This window comes from Neoarius graeffei, chromosome 18 (genome assembly GCF_027579695.1).
Source record: "Neoarius graeffei isolate fNeoGra1 chromosome 18, fNeoGra1.pri, whole genome shotgun sequence".
NCBI lineage: Eukaryota > Metazoa > Chordata > Actinopteri > Siluriformes > Ariidae > Neoarius > Neoarius graeffei.
In genome coordinates this window covers 68721856-68741750 of record NC_083586.1, presented here as the reverse complement: position 1 = coordinate 68741750, position 19895 = coordinate 68721856, and the positions used below count along the sequence as shown (strand labels likewise).

The 19895-nt window shown below is 44.0% G+C and overlaps 1 protein-coding gene across 1 annotated transcript in view; it reads left to right on the top strand.

The window, feature by feature from the left end:
* The first annotated feature begins 16720 nt into the window (after nt 1-16720).
* Nucleotides 16721-19895, top strand: part of LOC132865844 (axin-1-like) — a 6143-nt gene continuing 2968 nt past the window's right edge. Inside the window, exons 1-2 of the mRNA XM_060898337.1 lie at nt 16721-17025; nt 17218-17811. Coding sequence (XP_060754320.1) covers nt 16721-17025; nt 17218-17811 — 899 coding nt within the window. The remainder of the gene's footprint in view (nt 17026-17217; nt 17812-19895) is intronic.

Sequence of the window (19895 nt, the reverse complement as noted above, 5' to 3'; positions counted from 1 at the left end):
TGCACCCAATATTTAACTCATTCTCTCTTTATTGAGGTGTTTTTTTTATTCAGATGAAGAAATGTTTAAAATGAATTTGTCTGATAATTACACAGTAATAACATGTTGGGCGTTGAATACACACAGTTATAACCTTCTGTTACAGTGTTACAGGATTCTCTCTGTATGTGAGGAATTATGGGTAATGTAGTCACTGATGATGAACTGCAGTTAAGGAGGAGGAGGGTGTGCACCTCCTCATATTATAATTAGCAGGCAGGGGTGGGGTTGGCCAGATTTGCCCGCCTTCATCAAATGGTGGATGTCGAGTAGATTCCGCATGCTAAGCATTAGCAGAATAGCGCTAATCGACTTCGACTGAGTCGTAACTGGAACCCATTCGTCCTGTCGGAGTGTGTGGGATGAGTAACGAGTGGGACAGATTATAGTTGTCCAGCAGCTGGTTTCCACAATCTGACAACGTGCGAGGACTCGGCGTGACACCGCCGCGACACGAAAGCGCTTTTCCTTTTTCAGAAGTGTGCGTTTGATCATCAGACGTTAGCCTGGACGCTAAGGACACAAAAAGAGAAATGGAAATGAACGATACCAAACCAAATCCCGTTAATAGTGCCGCCATAGCTGGGGGAGGGGCACACACTCACATGCTGTCATGCACTGAAAGAAAGGAAAAAAGACAAACAAAAAGAAAAAAGGACGAGCGGAGACATGAGAGGAGGACAAGACAGAGAGACGTGTTGGACAGAGAGAACACTCCGCTGGAGGTCAGTTCAGCGCCTCATCAGAGACGGCCGGCGGGAGCAGGCAGGCGCTTTTCATCGGTAGGTGCTTCGCTCTTCAAGAGCGGCCAACACTAACTCTCGCTTTAACATTCAAATATTTTCCTTTTATTTTCCCCGTCTCTTTTCTCCATCGTCCCAGCGAAGGGAGCGAGGGCGCAAGAGGAGGGCGCGAGGGCATGAGAGGAGGCCTCATTGTACCAGCCGCTCAAAGCCTCCACGTCAATTACTGTGACTGCTGGGTCTAAAAACGGGGACAAAAACACACACTCATCTACAAACATCAAAGAAAACGTTGCAGAAGGGGGCAATTTTAAGCTGAGAAAGAAAGATGTTTAAATAACAGCAGGGGTCAAATCCCATAATGCACTGCGACTAATCCAATCAGAGACACAGCGGGTCACGCGAGCGCTGGTTGGAAAAACAGAGTTATTGTTAACAAACTCTATAAAAGTGTCATTTTCATTGATGAATGTTTAACTTTATTGTACCAGGAAACCCAGTGAGAGCAAAAATCTGTTTAATAAGTGAGACGTGGCCAAGATCGCAGCCCAAAAACTCACAACATGTTAAAGTACAGCACGTATAACATCAAATCCCACAGACTGAAGACAACATGAGGGACAAAACCCACAAACCCCTCCCCCCCCCCCAAGACTCCATGTGATGGTGAATGAGAGACTTTGGATTTGTAATAAAATGTATTTATGATGCACTGAATAAAGGCTCCATGTAGGTACGATATTTCACCGTCATCAATCACAGGCAGAAATGTAGCTTCCACACATCATTTTTTAGCATCAGAATAAAACAAGGTTTAGTTCTAAAATCTTCACTTTCAGCTTCATAACTCGATTAGCAAAATTTATATTAAATAATAGCTTGTCATCTGTTCATGGACCCAAAATCCTGCACAAGGGCACGCTGTAAATGGATTTACCATTGGACAGAAAGATGCTACAATCATCACACGACTGTAAGTGAGCGCTGGAGAAAACAATGGAAATGCTTTCAGAGTATTTAAGACCAATTTTAAACTAATTAGCGCAGTGTGTAACAACTATAATGCAGTCTGAAGCTCATCTGAATGTGTATATAAATGACTGTCATCAGCACAGTAGTGTATTACTGCTTGAATGTTCTTAAATCATTTATTAAAATAAAATAGGTCCCAGAATGGAACCCTGAGGGTCACCTTTAGTTATCTCAGGAAAATCTGATTCATGACACTCGGGATCAACACACCAGGTTCCAGCTACAATCTCATTTCTGAACCATTTAACAGCTTTAGGACTGAAAAGAACATTTTTCCTCAGAATCCACTGAATCGAGCGCTTTAGATAGAACCACGAATAAAGCGTCGCAGTGCACCAATGAGATCATTTCACAACCCGAGCAGCAGTAACTGTACTGAATCTGGTTCAGTTTATATTTAATAAACTGTCTGACTTTATTCTTTATTTCCTCTGAGCCAATCAGAACACACTCAGCGAGACTTAAAGCAAGATGTGGACCTGAGCAGGATTTAATTTGCTTCCAGAATTTTGAGAGAACCTTATTTCAGTTCTCTGTAACTGACTTAAGATAAAACTCATCTCATCTCATTATCTGTAGCCGCTTTATCCTTCTACAGGGTCGCAGGCGAGCTGGATCCTATCCCAGCTGACTACGGGTGAAAGGCGGGGTTCACCCTGGACAAGTCGCCAGGTCATCACAGGGCTGACACATAGACACAGACAACCATTCACACTCACATTCACACCTACGCTCAATTTAGAGTCACCAGTTAACCTAACCTGCATGTCTTTGGACTGTGGGGGAAACCGGAGCACCCGGAGGAAACCCACGCGGACACGGGGAGAACATGCAAACTCCACACAGAAAGGCCCTCGCCGGCCCCGGGGCTCGAACCCAGGACCTTCTTGCTGTGAGGCGACAGCGCTAACCACTACACCACCGTGCCGCCCAAGATAAAACTCTGATTTAGATTTCTTAATCATTAACATGCTTTTGTTCCTTATGGTTCAAAACGTCATCTGATCAGCAGAGGAGTCTGAAACTCGACCTCAGGCCCATGATTTATTTCTTAAACGCATTGGCTCTGAAACAGGGTCCGAGAGTCAGGAGTTATCCCCACCGCTGATCCAACACTTCTTAAAAGGAACATGTTTCGAAGAAACGGACAGGAAGCTCAAGAGGAAACAATCCCACACCAGTTCAACATCTGGAATCGCAGTAACTCTGATAAAATCAGACAGGAACACCCGTTCTTCAAAACAACTAAAATTCCTTTTAAAAGTGAAAAAGGGCTTTACTTTGGGCTTGTTGTTTTCCTGACAAAAGCAATTGCACAATAATCACTGGCATCACTGCAACACGTACGAACTGGAGTGCATTAATGAGAGTTTATTTATTCATTATAATTCAATCAAGCCAGGTAGATTTATTCTGTGTTAGGATTTCGTCTCAGTGGTGAATTCATAAGTTTCATAAAGTTTAAAGTTCTTTAAAACAGTCCAAGGTTCCTGAAGACCAGTTCTAAAGCAGATCACCCACAGATCGATAGAGAAACTTTATTTCAACAGGGGCCCCATTCAGCACAGCTGGTATCCACAGGGGCCTTGCAAAACGACACTCATTTACAATTTCAACAATACATTACAATAATCTTTAAAAATTTCATTAACATTATTAATCTAAAAATTTAATGACAACTACCATTATGGTCTCATCTCATCTCATCTCATTATCTGTAGCCGCTTTATCCTGTTCTACAGGGTCGCAGGCGAGCTGGATCCTATCCCAGCTGACTACGGGCGAAAGGCGGGGTTCACCCTGGACAAGTCTCCAGGTCATCACAGGGCTGACACATAGACACAGACAACCATTCACACTCACATTCACCATTATGGTCTTAAAAGGAAAACAAATACAATGACAATTTTAAGAAAACACATATATCTGTTTTCTTAAAATTGTCACAGATATATGAAAGTAAATCCAGCCACTGGGGGTGCATAAGCATACTCTTGGTGCCGGTCCCAAGCCTGGATAAATTGGAGAGGGCTGCGTCAGGAAGGGCATCCGGCATAAAACTGTGCCAAATCTAACATGCGGAATGAAAAGAGAAATACCATACCGGATCGGTCGGGGCCCGGGTTAACAACGACCACCTCCGGTACTGTTGGTCAACAGGGTGCCGGTGGAAAGTGTGCTACTGTTACACCAAAACAGAGGAGAAAGGGGAGGGAGGCGTGTGAGGAGAGAGTGTGAAAGATGGAAGGGAAGGAGCTTAGAATTGAGGGTAGGAACACTGAATGTGGGAACATTGACTGGCAGAGTGAGAGAGTTAGCAGGTATGATGGAAAGAAGGAAGTTGGACATTTTGTGTGTGCAGGAGACGAGGTGGAAAGGAAACAAGGCCAAGAACATTGGAGATGGATGCAAGTTGTTTTATTATGGAGTGGATGGAAAGAGAAATGGTGTTGGTATTGTTCTGAGGGGAGAGTTGGTCAACAGTGTGATTGATGTGAAGAGGGTGTCAGAGTGATAGGCATGAAGTTGGAGATTCAAGGAGTGGTCATCAATGTTGTGTGTGTGTATGGCCCACAGGTTGGATGTGAGAATGAAGAGAAAGAGTCTTTCTGGGAAAAGATGGATGAAGTGGTAGAAAGTATACCAAGGAAGGAGTGCGTGCTGATAGGAGCAGATTTCAACGGACATGTTGGTGAGGGAAACAGAGGAGATGAGGACGTGATGGGCAGATATGGTGTAAGAGAGAGAAATGTGGAAGGGCAAATGGTGGTTGATTTTTCAAAGAGGATGAATTTGGCAATAGTCATTACATACTTCAAGAAGAAAGAGCAGCACAGGGTGACGTTTAAGAGTGGAGGAAGATCTACACAGGTGGACTACATACTCTGCAGAAGGGGTAACCTGAAGGAGATTGGAGACTGTAAAGTGATGGCAGGGGAGAGTGTAGCTAGACAACATCGAGTGGTCGTGTGCAGGATGAGCTTGAAAGTGAAAAAGAGGAAGCGTGAAATAGTGGAGCCGAAGATTAAGTGGTGGAAACTAAAAGAGGTTGAACATCAGAAGGAGTTTAGGGAAGAAATGAGATGAGCATTGAGTGGTCATGGAAGTCTAACAGAAGATTGGAATACTACTGCTGTACTAGTAAGAGAGGCAGCAAGGAAGGTGCTAGGGTGGTCATCGGGAAGGAGGAAGGAAGACAAGGAGACATGGTGGTGGAACAAAGAAGTCCAGGAAATTATAAAAGAGAAGAGGCTAGCAAAGAAGAATTGGGACGATCAGAGAGACGAGGAAAGCAGGCGGTTATACAGAGAGACGAGACAGAAGGCAAATAGAGCAGTAGCGAAGGCAAAAGCAGATGCATACCAGGAGTTGTACGAAAGACTGGAGACCAAAGAAGGAGAGAAAGACCTGTACAGACTAGCTAGGCAGAGAAACAGGGAAGCGAGGGATGTACAGCAGGTAAGAGTGATGAAAGATGGAAATGGAAATGTGCTGACAAACCAACAGAGTGTATTAAGAAGGTGGAAAGAGTACTTTGAGGATTTATTAAATGAGGAGAATCCAAGAGAGAAAAGGTCAGATTCATTGGAGACAGCAAATCAGGAAGCAGAGTTGGTTAGTAAGGATGAGGTGAGGGCAGCCATGAAAAGAATGAAGACTGGGAAAGCAGTCGGACCAGATGGTATCCCGACTGAGGCTTGGAGATGTTTGGGTGAGATGGCTGTGGAGTTCCTAACGAGATTGTTTAATAAGATCCTACAGGATGAGAAAATGCCAAATGAATGGAGAAAGAGTGTGCTAGTCCCAATATACAAGAATAAGGGAGATGTACAGAGCTGCAGTAATTACAGAGGGATAAAATTGATGAGCCACACCATGAAGCTATGGGAAAGGGTATTGGAGGCGAGATTGAGAAGAGAGGTAGCAATCTGTGAACAGCAGTGCGGGTTTATGCCAAGGAAGAGCACGTCGGATGCAATTTTTGCTTTAAGAATGCTAATGGAGAAGTACAGAGAAGGCCAGAGAAAGCTACATTGTGTGTTTGTAGACCTGGAGAAGGCATACGATAAAGTGCCGAGAGATGAGTTATGGTGTTGTATGAGAAAGAGTGGAGTGAATGAGAAGTATATCAGAGTGGTGCAAGACATGTATGAGAACAGTGAAACAGCAGTGAGGTGTGCAGTTGGAACGATTGAATGGTTCAAGGTGAAGGTGGGACTCCATCAAGGATCTGCTTTGAGTCCTTTTTTATTTGCCATAGTGAAGGATCGCTTGACGGACGAAGTGAGGCAAGAGTCACCATGGAACATGATGTTTGCGGATGATATTGTGAAATGTGGTGAAAGTAGAAAGGAGGTTGAGTTGGGTTTGGAGAGATGGAGGGATGCATTGGAATGAAGAGGAATGAAGGTGAGCAGTAGCAAAACAGAATACTTGTGCATCAATGAGAATGGGGATGAGAGTGTAGTGAAGATGCAAGGAGTAGACGTAAAGAAAGTTGGTGAATTCAAGTACCTGGGGTCAACTGTGCAGGAAAATGGGGGCTGCGATAGTGAGGTGAGAGAGAGAGTGCAGGCAGGGTGGAGCAGTTGGAGAAGGATTTCGGGAGTCATTTGTGATAGGAAAGTCCCAGCAAAAGTGAAAGGTAAGATGTATAAGACAGTAGTGAGACCAGCTATGATATATGGATTGGAGACCGTACCCTTAACGAAGAGACAGGAGGCAAAGTTGGAGGTGGCGGAGTTGAGGATGTTAAGGTTTGCGATGGGAGGTTGGACAGGATAAGGAACGAGCACATCAGAGGGACAGCACATGTGGAGAGCTTGGGAATTAAGCTAAGAGAGATGAGACTGAGATGGTACGGGCACATCCTGAGAAGAGACGCAGAGCATGTTGGAAGGAGAATGTTGAGGATGGAGCTGCCAGGCAAATGAAAACGAGGAAGGCCAAAGAGGAGATACATGGATGTGGTGAGAGAGGACATGAAAGTGGCAGGTGTGGTAGAGAAGGATGCGGAAGACAGGGAGCAATGGAGACGAAAGACCCGCTATGGCGACCCCTAATCAGGAGCAGCCAAAAGAAGAAGAAGAAGGTATATGAAAATAACAAAATATCATAATAATTATATAATATAAATAAGACAATGAAAAATATGACCTAGTGAGTCTTTTAAATTGATTTAGAGATGTAGTTGATTTAATATTTGCTGGCAGTGAATTAAAAAGTATTGAACCTGAATATCTAAAAGTTGGCTTACCGAGCGTAAGCTGAGGTTTCAGTAAATGCAGGTCAGATTTACGTCGAGTGTTATAACTCTGAATACTCGAGTTTCTAGTGAAATAATTGCTTGAATATTGACAAACTACATTACGAAGGCTTTTAAATACGAGCAAACACTAAAGAAATTTTCTATTTATCTCTAAATCAGTCCAGTTTAAAACTCCTAGAGCATCTTTACAGTCATCTTGTCGGGTGATAACAAACAGCTCGATTTTATAGCTTCTGTAAGTTTGTGTGATTTCCAGCAGATAAACGACCCCGTGCATTGGATAAACGACCCCGTGCACTGGATAAACGACCCCGTGCACTGGATAAACATAATAATAATAATAATAATAATTTCAATTTATATAGTGCCTTTCACAAACCCAAGGACGCTTTACACAAGAGTTACCACCAAAAAAAAACTAGGAAGAATAGTGTGAGGTAAAGAGAAAAGTTTTCAAGTTAGCTTTGAAGGAAGAGAGAGTGGAACAGTCACGAAGTGATTGTGGTAACGAGTTCCAAAGTTTAGGAGCAGCAACACTGAATGATCTGCCGCCCATAGATGCCAGTTTAAAACGTGGAACAGTCAGAAGTCCACAGACAGAAGATGTGAGGGAGCGGGAGGGACAGTACAAATGAATTAGCTCACAGAGATAGGAAGGGGCGAGACCATGAAGAGCTTTATAGGTTAAAAGCAGGATTTTGTATTTGATCCGAGCGATAACTGGCAACCAGTGCAGTTGCTGTAAAACAGGAGTGATGTGAGCAGTGGCTTGGGGAGTGTGAGGACTCGAGCTGCTGAGTTTTGGATGGACTGCAGGCGATTGAGCAATGTGGCAGGGAGACCATAAAAGAGAGAATTGCAATAGTCAAGATGAGAAAAAATAAACGCATTGACCAACACATTAGCATCAGTTTCCAAGAGAAAAGGGCGGAGACGTGCAATATTGCGGAGGTGAAAGAAAGCATTCTTAGTAATGAGTTTAAGATGGGGTTCAAACGTAAGGGTGGAGTCAAAGATAACTCCAAGGTTTTTTATAACTTGGGAAGGATGAATAGACACACCATCAACATCAATAGTAAAACTGGAGAAGTTCAGAACCTGTCTTTTGGTACCTACTAATAGAACCTCCGTTTTGCCAGCATTGAGTTTAAGGCAGTTCTTATGCAGCCATTACTTAAGGTCAGTGATGCAAGTCCTTAGCAAAGGGGTGATAGTGATGTAGATTTGAATATCATCAGCATTACAATGAAAGTTAAGGCCATGGTTACGAATAATCTGGCCTATAGGAGAAACATCTCATCTCATCTCATCTCATTATCTGTAGCCGCTTTATCCTGTTCTACAGGGTCGCAGGCGAGCTGGATCCTATCCCAGCTGACTACGGGCGAAAGGCGGGGTTCACCCTGGACAAGTCGCCAGGTCATCACAGGGCTGACACATAGACACAGACAACCATTCACACTCACATTCACACCTACGCTCAATTTAGAGTCACCAGTTAACCTAACCTGCATGTCTTTGGACTGTGGGGGAAACCGGAGCACCCGGAGGAAACCCACGCGGACACGGGGAGAACATGCAAACTCCACACAGAAAGGCCCTCGCCGGCCATGGGGCTCGAACCCGGACCTTCTTGCTGTGAGGCGACAGCGCTAACCACTACACCACCGTGCCGCCCTAGGAGAAATATATAATATAAAAAGAAGGGGACCAAGGACAGAACCCTGAGGCACACCTTGAGCAACAGTAGCAGTGGATGATTTATGAACACCAATAGAAATAAACTGTTGCCTGTTTGCTAGATATGACTGAAACCAGGATAAAGCTAAGCCAGTAATACCAAAAGAAGATAGTCTGGAAATGAGTCTCTCATGATGTACGGTATCAAAGGCGGCTGTGAGGTCCAAGAGAACAAGGACATTGAGATGACCAGCATCAGTTGAGAGCAGGAGGTCATTAACAACTCTTAAGAGAGCAGATTCAGTGCTATGCATCTTGCAAAAGCCTGACTGAAAGGGTTCATAGAGATCATTATGAGCAAGGAAAGTATGAAGCTGAGAGGCTACAACTCTCTCCATTACCTTAGCTAGGAAAGGGAGATTAGAGATGGGTCTGTAATTGGACCGTGAAAGAGAATCTAGACCAGGTTTCTTTAGTATTGGTGTAACAGAAGCAATTTTGAGGGAGATGGGAACAGTGCCTAAAGCAAAACACTGATTAATCATATGAGCAATAAAAGGGGAGATAGCAGATACACAGGATTTAAGAAGTGCAGTGGGTGCCGGGTCCAACAAACATGAGGAGGACTTAGTCATAATTTCTGATACTTTAGAAGAATCAACAGGAGAGAAAGCAGAGAGACAGCAGCCAGCTTTATGAGGAAGAGCTACTACTGGGACAGAAGAGTGAATTTCAGAATGAAAGTGTTGGTAAATACTGGCAATTTTATCCTTGAAAAAATCCAAAAAAGCCTAACACTGAGCAGGGGAACTGGGAGTGGTTGAGGAAGGAGGCTGAAGAAGTTTATTTATTGTATTAAACAGAGTTTTTGGTCTATAGTTGCCACTCTTAATGATGTTAGCGTAGTAAGAGCATCCTTATACTTTGCAATGTGTTCAGAGAAGAGTGAAAGATGAACAGTAAGGCCAGTTTTCTTATAAAGGTGCTCTAGCCGCCTTCTCTTGGCCTTCATGGCCCTAAGCTCAGAGGTGAACCAAGGAGAGGCGCGATTCGCAGAGACCTGTCTAGTTTTAAGGGGAGCGAAAGTGTTAAGTGTGTTAGATATAGTATTATTGTAAATAGCAACTGTATCATCAGGAGAGGAAACCTCAGCACATTTACAAACAGAAGAGAGGAGAGAGGCAGAGAAAGAATGCACATCAATAGAAGAAAGATTACGGAAAGAGACGACCCCATGCACTGAATAAACGACCCCGTGCGCTGGATAAACGACCCCATGCGCTGGATAAACGACCCCATGCGCTGAATAAACGACCCCATGCATTGGATAAACAACCCCGTGCGCTGGATAAACGACCCCATGCATTGGATAAACGACCCCGTGCGCTGGATAAACGACCCCATGCGCTGGATAAACGACCCCATGCGCTGAATAAACAACCCCATGCACTGAATAAACGACCCCGTGCGCTGGATAAACGACCCCATGCGCTGGATAAACGACCCCATGCGCTGAATAAACGACCCCATGCATTGGATAAACAACCCCGTGCGCTGGATAAACGACCCCATGCATTGGATAAACAACCCCGTGCGCTGGATAAACGACCCCATGCATTGGATAAACAACCCCGTGCGCTGGATAAACGACCCCATGCATTGGATAAACAACCCCGTGCGCTGGATAAACGACCCCATGCACTGAATAAACGACCCCATGCACTGAATAAACGACCCCATGCACTGAATAAACGACCCCATGCACTGGATAAACGACCCCATGCACTGAATAAACGACCCCATGCACTGGATAAACGACCCCATGCACTGGATAAACGACCCCATGCACTGAATAAACGACCCCATGCACTGAATAAATGACCCCATGCACTGAATAAACAACCCCATGCACTGAATAAACGACCCCATGCACTGGATAAACGACCCCGTGCACTGAATAAACGATCCCATGCACTGAATAAACGATCCCATGCACTGGATAAACGACCCCATGCACTGGATAAACGACCCCGTGCACTGAATAAACGACCCCATGCACTGAATAAACGATCCCATGCACTGGATAAACGACCCCATGCACTGGATAAACGACCCCATGCACTGAATAAACAACCCCGTGCGCTGGATAAACGACCCCGTGCGCTGGATAAACGACCCCATGCGCTGAATAAATGACCCCATGCATTGGATAAACAACCCCATGCGCTGGATAAATGACCCCATGCGCTGGATAAACGACCCCATGCGCTGAATAAACAACCCCATGCACTGAATAAACGATCCCATGCACTGAATAAACGATCCCATGCACTGAATAAACGACCCCATGCACTGAATAAACGACCCCATGCACTGAATAAACGACCCCATGCACTGAATAAACGATCCCATGCACTGAATAAACGATCCCATGCACTGAATAAACGACCCCATGCACTGAATAAACGACCCCATGCACTGAATAAACGACCCCATGCACTGAATAAATGACCCCATGCACTGAATAAACGACCCCATGCACTGTCAGCGTAGTTTAGAACTGGTTCGATTATACTCTGGTAAACACATTCTGCAGCTTTGAAAGTGAGACAGTGTTGAACATGTGAGGGAAGACCCAAGCGTCAAACCAGTTAAGCCAGAACGTTGCTCCCATGTAAGATTGTCACTGAGCGTAATGCCCAGATAGGTCAATTTTGTGACTCTTTCAATGGTCTTTCCTTTGAGTTAGAGAATGAAATCTGCAGTGTCTTCTAACGTCTGTCTCGTTCCAAAGATAGACCTTTTGTCTTCCTCTGATTTAGTGCTAAGCTTAAATTCATCCATAACGCTGAACTCAGAGTCAGTTAATTCATGTAAAATACTGCAAATAGATTTGAGAGCATCATCTGAGGCAGATGAGGGTTTAAACAGCTGAACACAAATCCTCTGATACGCCCACGTTAACCATCTCAGACCATCTGTCTTTAGTGACCGAGTTCCAGGGCAAAGGAGCTGGGATTTGACATACATGGCAACCCTGCCTCCTTTACCTGCCTGATCAGGTAATCATCAATAACCATGAAGTGATTTAAATATCTAAAACCAAGTAAGATGAACTGATGAGGTTTAAAGGTGCAGTATGCAGGATTTTGGTGGTTTTATTAGCAGAAATGGAATAGTATTGATTAATATGTTTTCTTTAGTGTATAATCACCTGACAATCACAAATTGTCGTGTTTTCGTAAGCTGAGCTTGAGCCTTTTATACCCACATGGAGCTCGGGTCCACTTCCACAGGCCTGTTTCACTGAGGGAGCAGCTCCAGGAAGAGGCTGAACATCTCCAGGAAATACCAATAACAGCTCAACCATAGATCATGATTTTAGATTAACAGGAAATTATTTATCTACAAACAGTGTGTGTGTGTGTGTGTGTGTGTGAGAGAGAGAGAGAGAGAGAGAGAGAGAGTCCTCATTCTCATCTCATTATCTCTAGCCGCTTTATCCTGTTCTACAGGGTCGCAGGCGAGCTGGATCCTATCCCAGCTGACTACGGGCGAAAGGCGGGGTTCACCCTGGACAAGTCGCCAGGTCATCACAGGGCTGACACATAGACACAGACAACCATTCACACTCACATTCACACCTACGCTCAATTTAGAGTCACCAGTTAACCTAACCTGCATGTCTTTGGACTGTGGGGGAAACCGGAGCACCCGGAGGAAACCCACGCGGACACGGGGAGAACATGCAAACTCCACACAGAAAGGCCCTCGCCGGCCCCGGGGCTCGAACCTGGACCTTCTTGCTGTGAGGCGACAGCGCTAACCACTACACCACCGTGCCGCCCCAATAAAACAATCATTTAACGTTATTAAATTCAGAAGAGACAGGAGCTCATTTACTTTCACTTGAGAAGAGAAAACTTTCAGCTGATGGACTCAAAAGTTCTTGTTGAAGAAGCTGAGATTCGTCTGGAGATTAACGACTTCAGGCAGCCTGTGAGTGAGCATACGACTTGGAAAGTGTGTGTGTGTCTGTGTGTGTGTTGAGGAGACAGATGCGGTAGAATACTGAGACATCATGCTGCGGTACGTCACCCCACCTATGGGGTGACCTTACACACACACACACACACACACACACACACACACACACACACACACACACACACACACACACCTCCCTCACCTCATCCCTCGACTTCTTCACCTTCGTTCTCCCCGGGGTCAGAGAGAGTTGGTTTCATGCGTGATTCATGAGTGTGTGTGTGTGTGTGTGTGTGTGTGTGTGTGTGTCTCCTGTGGATGGCTGAAAGGTCAGGCTCATTGTCTTAGTGAGTGCTGAAGGAAGACACTCACGCTGGGTTATTAATTATTTCTCTGCATCTTGTCTTTTGGGACCTATTCACATTATAATGCACTTTTACACACACACACACACACACACACACACACACACACACACACACACACACACACACACTTTAAACCTCTATACTTACTCTCTCACACATTCTTCACCAGTTTATTGTCTTTATCCAGTCTCTTATCTTTCACTGTGTCTGGATTTAAATCCTTATTTTACAGTGATAAACAGATTGTAAATGCGAACATTATTCGGTTTCGTTAAACTGCTGTGTGAGTGTGGAATAAAGTCAGACATAAAGTCAGTGAAATTTAATAAACTCTAAAATAGCTGAATATGTTCAATTCAGTAAAACATTTATAAACAGCACGCACTTTCATGTTTACTGGAAAACACCAACATGACTCGCTGATAAACTAGCTCCCTCGCTAACGTCACCCCCTGAGGCTGTACAGGGTGTGCCAGGCTTCATGGCCAGTCCGTCCACTTGAACACAGCTTGGTAGTGGAGGTGATACTGTATATATATTTTATTTTAGTAGCCTATAAATCATTATTAGCTTGTTGTGTTGGTAGATTAAAACACTGCTGCTAATAAACGAACTTTCTGGTTAATATTATTTGCTGAGGCTGACGCTATTTACACTGGCAGAGTGAAACCTACAGCCTGATTACAGTGTGGGTCAAATTATTTATGTGTCATAAATTACTGTATTATATGTGTGAACTTGAGGAAATAACTCGCAGCTTGGGGCTTTTAAAATAACGACACGTCAGATGGAAGTAACCTTAACTTTGACCTGCTAACTGGGAAAACGTGCTCACATCACCCTCTGAGCTTTAGGAGCTCTCTGTCCTTTGGCAGCACGGTGGTGTAGTGGTTAGCGCTGTCACCTCACAGCAAGAAGGTCCGGGTTCGAGCCCCGTGGCCGGCGAGGGCCTTTCTGTGCGGAGTTTGCATGTTCTCCCCGTGTCCGCGTGGGTTTCCTCCGGGTGCTCCGGTTTCCCCCACAGTCCAAAGACATGCAGGTTAGGATAATATGGGACGGCCTCGGGCTGAGGTGCCCTTGAGCGAGGTACCGAACTTCCAACTGCTCCCCAGGCGCTGTTAGCATGGCTGCCCACTGTGTGCTCATTGCTCACGTGTGTGTGCGTGTGTGTGTTCACTGCTTCAGATGGGTTAAATGCAGAAAGGAATTTCACAAGCATGTCATGAATAAAGTTGTTCTTCTTCTTCTTCATCCATCACCATATGTAAAGCATGTGTACCTCAGGGCTCCGGTTCAGGACCTGAACACGCTCTGTTCTGTTCATTTCAGTGATGTGGATCTTAATCCCCGTGCTGTTTCTGCACTGATTTTGGCTTTATTCGGTCAAACAGGACCAAATGAGTGAGTGTTAGTTTCCTGTGAGATGAACTGATGAGGTTTAAAGGTGCAGTATGCAGGATTTCGGTGGCTTTATTAGCAGAAATGGAATAGTATTGATTATGTTTTCTTTAGTGTATAATCACCTGTAACTACAAATCGTTGTGTTTTTGTAAGCTGAGCTTGAGCCTTTTATATCCACATGGAGCTCGGGTCCACTTCCACAGAGCCGCCATGTTCCAGTGCTGCTGTAGACCAGGACAGAGAACCTCCAGAGAGCTGCTTCTACATTTCACATTTTTACAAGCCTTTTACCTGCCTGATGAAGACGAAGATGAAGAATGGAGAGTTATCAGTGCTTTCTGGAGCTGGTGACCAAGTTTGAGATCCCAAATTATAAACAACGGAGGACCATATTTATTATTTAGCACAAGAAAAAGTAAAGGAGCATGAACATCAGTGTTCATATGTTCTAATACAGGCATGGAAAGGGAGGGGCAGGGGAGGGGGGTGAGGGAGGGAGGGGCATTCAGCTGGGTGAATCCTCCATAGTGGACCTCTAAGAAGGTTTAAAATTAGTTTTGGCAGGAATAAACATCTGATCAAAAGTGAACCTAAACATGGAACATGAACTAAACATCCACGTTAAACTCTGACGGTAACTTTAAGAGCTTTGGCACCTTTTGAACTGAGTCCAGAAGTGACACGGCTGATGATGAGGATGACGATGATGTTGTTCACAGCTGCCAACATGAACATGCCAGAGGTTATAGGGTTATTGGGGGTTATTGGGTTATTAGGTATACCTCAGGGCACCAGTATAGGGCATGTACACCTTCTGTTTAATTCATTGTAATGTTTTATTTAAATGAATACTGTCTGTCCAAAATTAACCCACATGTATTTTTAATTTTCTTCCTTTAAGGCGCTCACAGTGTGAGTCAGGCTACAGCGCTGACTTCATGTCCTCGAGTGAAATCGGTCCTTTATATTTGTGTGTTCAGAAACGGTCAAAACATCACGTCTTTTTCAGCTTCGAGAGCAACTGAACATCCTTCGAGTTTATAATAATGTGATGGTGAAGAATTCAGAAAACAGTACAAACACTGGTCTTGTTCTTGTCAAAGAATGTCTTCATTAACAGCACACAACACTAACACGTGCACGCAATCAGTGAGGTCATTTTATTCACAAAAACAATTCTGTGTTCGCTGGAACAGAAACTGAGAGAGAGAGAGAGAGAGAGAGAGAGAGAGAGGACTTTAAAATCCATTAAGGTTTAGATGTGTTTCACATTCCACAAGTGAAACACTGACACTGTGTGTGTGTGTGTGTGTGTGTGTGTACTAAATATTTCCCAGCAGCAGCAGTTAATGAATATTTATTAATAAATCACTTGTGTCTGCTCCTCTCTTTCTCTCTCTCTCTCTCTCTCTCTCTCTCTCAGTGCTGGGTGAAGTGCTCAGCCTCCTCTCTTTGGCAGCTCACACACTCCATCGTGTCAACAGACGAGTGTGAGATTAATAAAGGACCACACCTTCATCCAGATCCTCTGCGGTAAGTGGTGTGTGTGTGTGTGTGTGTGTGTGTGTGTGTGTTTAGAATGTAACCCTAAAGCTCTCTGATCGTTCCACACACAGACTGTCTCTTTATGTTCGTTTTGTCGTCCATCAGTCCGGCGAAAGAACAGCAGGTGGTCATGTAAAGCCTCGTACACACATGTGTACTTCACAGCTGGACAGTCCAGGTGTGTGTGTGTGTGTGTGTGTGTGTGTGTGTGTGTGTGTTACAGTAAAATACTGAGTGATGGGGTTGTGTGTTAAAGCAGATTTATTAATACCATCCTGAAGTGTTTTATTCTGTTTGGTTCCGATTACACCCTCCACAGTGTCTGCAGTTTATTTCATAAATATATTTGAGTGATCTTAACAGCATCAGACTTTATTAACATGATTAAGATGATTATTATTAACATCACAAAAAACAAAACGCTGAACTGAACTTAGTGATGTAATTGTAAATTTCTGTTAAAATCATTGGTTTAATAGTTTATTATTTCTACATATGCCTGTCTTTAGGTCAGCTCATGTTTATATTTTTAATATTTCACCAAAATTTTGCTACCTTACGAGCAAACTCGTCCACTGACTGAATGTTTTCTCTCTGTCTCTCCAGCTCGTCCCCGATTCGTCAGCCGCCATCCCAAACCATAAACAATGATGACAATGAGAGCTCTACGTTGCCATGGCGATGCAGTCAGCCATTTTGGGGAGGGTGTTCTTCGTCCTCCAGTTCCAGGAGAGGAGAACGTTAAGAGTGATGCAGTTCGGCCTGAGAGCTACGAACCGGAGGGCAGGGCCTCATGTGACCAAGCCCACCCGAGTTGGGTGGAGTCTCTGAATGCGCTGCTGGACGACCAGGACGGAATCGTGCTGTTTCGGGATTTCCTTGCGCAGTGTGGATGCACTGATTTCATTGACTTCTGGCTAGCCTGCAGTGGATTTCAGTTAGCATTCCACACTCCTCTGAGGTACACTACACCCTTTAACATATTTATACCACATAGATATACAGATGTTTTTTACTAGTATGGTAATGCCATGATAACATCAGCATTGTATTCTGTTTAATACTGTGATCTGTTAAATTAACACACGTCACATGTGTCTAAAGTAAATGCTAGCATATTAAATCATGCTAACTTTCTAAATCCTTTAAACAGCTGTTCCTCTACATCAACGGACATGTTGGACAAACGAAGGCTGAAACTCGCTAAAGCCATCTACAGGAAGTACATCATCAGTGGCGGAATTGTGACGATGAAAATCAAACCAGTGACGAGGAGTTCCATCGGCGAGCGAGTCCGTCACTCACAGCTGGACTCAACGCTATTCGAACAGGCGAAGCAGGAAGTGCAGGAAGCAATGGAGGTGGAAGCGTATCCCATCTTCCTCAAATCCGACGTCTTCCTCACATATGTACGAGAAATCCACTCTGAACAGGAAAATCACAAATGTGAACTAAACAGTCAGAAACAGGAAACAGGAAATGACAAGAAGGAACTAATTAACTCTGAGCAGGAACCAAACAGCAAACCAAAAGTAAATGACCTTACACCAAAAACAGGAAATGACAAACAGGAAGTAAACAGCCTTGTACAGGAACCAGGAAGTGGCAAAAATGAACTTAAACAGAAAATGGAAAATGGCAAACAGGAAGTGCCGAGGTTCCTTTCCAAGCTAGTCGAAGAGAGAGAATGGGTGGAATCTGAGAAAGCCTCAGCCAATCACAAGAAACCTAAGCGCTGGGAGGCGGGGTGAGTTTAGTCTCTTAATTTCAAGTCACATCAAGTCAATTTATTTTCATAGCACTTTTAACAACTGACATTGTCACAAAGCAACATTACAGAAAAATATAAATTTTAAACATATGAATTTATTCCTGATGATCAAGCCTGAGGCGATGGTGTTGAGGAAAAACTCCCTAAGAAGAAACCTCGAGAGGAACCAGACTCTAAAGGGAACCCATCCTCATCTGGGTGATAACAGACAGCGTGATTATAAATAACTCACTTCTATAACTGTGTCCTATAGAGTCACAAAGTACAACTGTGTAACCAGGAAATTCATTATAGTTTAACAGGAAGTCTGTTATGTTGAAGTTATAAACTGTTCATTGATAGAGACATGAGTGTAAAACTGTTCATGACAACTGCAGTCCTAAAGTTATCATAGGGATTGGATTCTGAAACCATCAGAGCTAAACTGCTTGTATGAAGTGTCCAAAGCCATCTTCTAAGTGTGTCTTTTGACCGTCCATATGGGGGCCATCCTCCACAGGAGCGAAGTGATGAGAACTCCAGCTAAAAGTAGGGCATCAGGATGGATCAGGGCAGTCTGGAGAGCAGGAGAGGTTCAGCATCTTACTGGTGGCTCAGGAGTGGCAACTTGACAGAGAGAGACACATAGAAAACATAGGTTGTTAGGTATGCCCAGTGTTACCTAATGGTTAAGAACAGTATACATTTTGCGCTGAGTGCAAGCAGGGACTCCAGCAAGACCAACTGTGACATCATAACTAAAAGGGGAGAGCCAGAAGGTAACACAGGCATGAGGGAGCTCCGGGACATAAAGCAGCACGCCACTACACCGTCAACAAACTCGAGTGAGCAAGCGAGTGGGGACTGACAGCATCCATACATCCCAGTTTACCAAAACACTCTGTCTGAGGATCCTCCAGATCTACTCCTTTACCTCATAAACACCATTAACACAAGGCTTGACTAAACAGATATGTTTTCAGCCGAGACTTAAACACTGAGACTGTGTCTGATTCCCGAACACTACTTGGAAGGCTGTTCCATAACTGTGGGGCTTTGTAAGAAAAGGCTCCGCCCCCTGATGTAGCCTTCACTATACGAGGTACCAGCAGATAGCCTGCACCTTCTGATCTAAGTAGGTGTGGCGGGTCATAAAGGAGCAGAAGTTCACTCAGGTACTGTGGTGCGAGACCATTCAGTGCTTTAAAGGTCAATAGTAGTATTTTATAATCAATATGAAATTTGATTGGGAGCCAATGCAGTGTGGATAAGACAGGCGTGATGGGGTCATATTTTCTAGTTCTAGTAAGGACTCTTGCTGCGGCATTTTGAACTAACTGGAGCTTGTTTATGCACTTATTGGAACATCCAGACAGTAAGGCATTACAATAATCCAACCTGGAGGGAACGAAAGCATGAACTAGTTTTTCCACATCACGTAGTGGCATTAAATTTCTTATCTTAGCAATATTTCTGAGATGAAAGAAAGCTATCCGGGTAATGTTATCAATGTGAGTTTCGAATGAAAGACTGGGGTCAATAATCACTCCGAGGTCTTTTACTGCTGCACGTGAAGAAACAGAAAGGCCATCCAGAGTCACTGTGGAATCACAAAACTTACTTCTACGTAGCTGCATGTGATCCGAGTACAAGTACTTCAGTCTTGTCAGAGTTAAGCAGAAGGAAGTTAATAAGCATCCAGTGTCTAATGTCCTTCACACATTCCTCAATTCTATTAAGCTGGTGTCTCTCATCAGGTTTTACAGAAACATACAACTGTGTGTCATCAGCATAACAGTGGAAACTAATACAATGTTTACGAATAATATCACCCAGAGGGAACATATATAAAGAAAAAAGCAGTGAACCCAAGACAGAACCTTGTGGAACACCAAACTTTACCTCGGTACGTCTAGAAAAATCACCATTTACATCAACATACTGATAGCAATCAGTTAAATAAGACCTGAGTCAGGAGAGGGCCGTTCCCTTAACTCCCACAACATTTTCTAGTCTATCCAGAAGAATGGAATGATCAATGGTATCAAATGCTGCACTAAGGTCAAGCAACACAAGCAGCG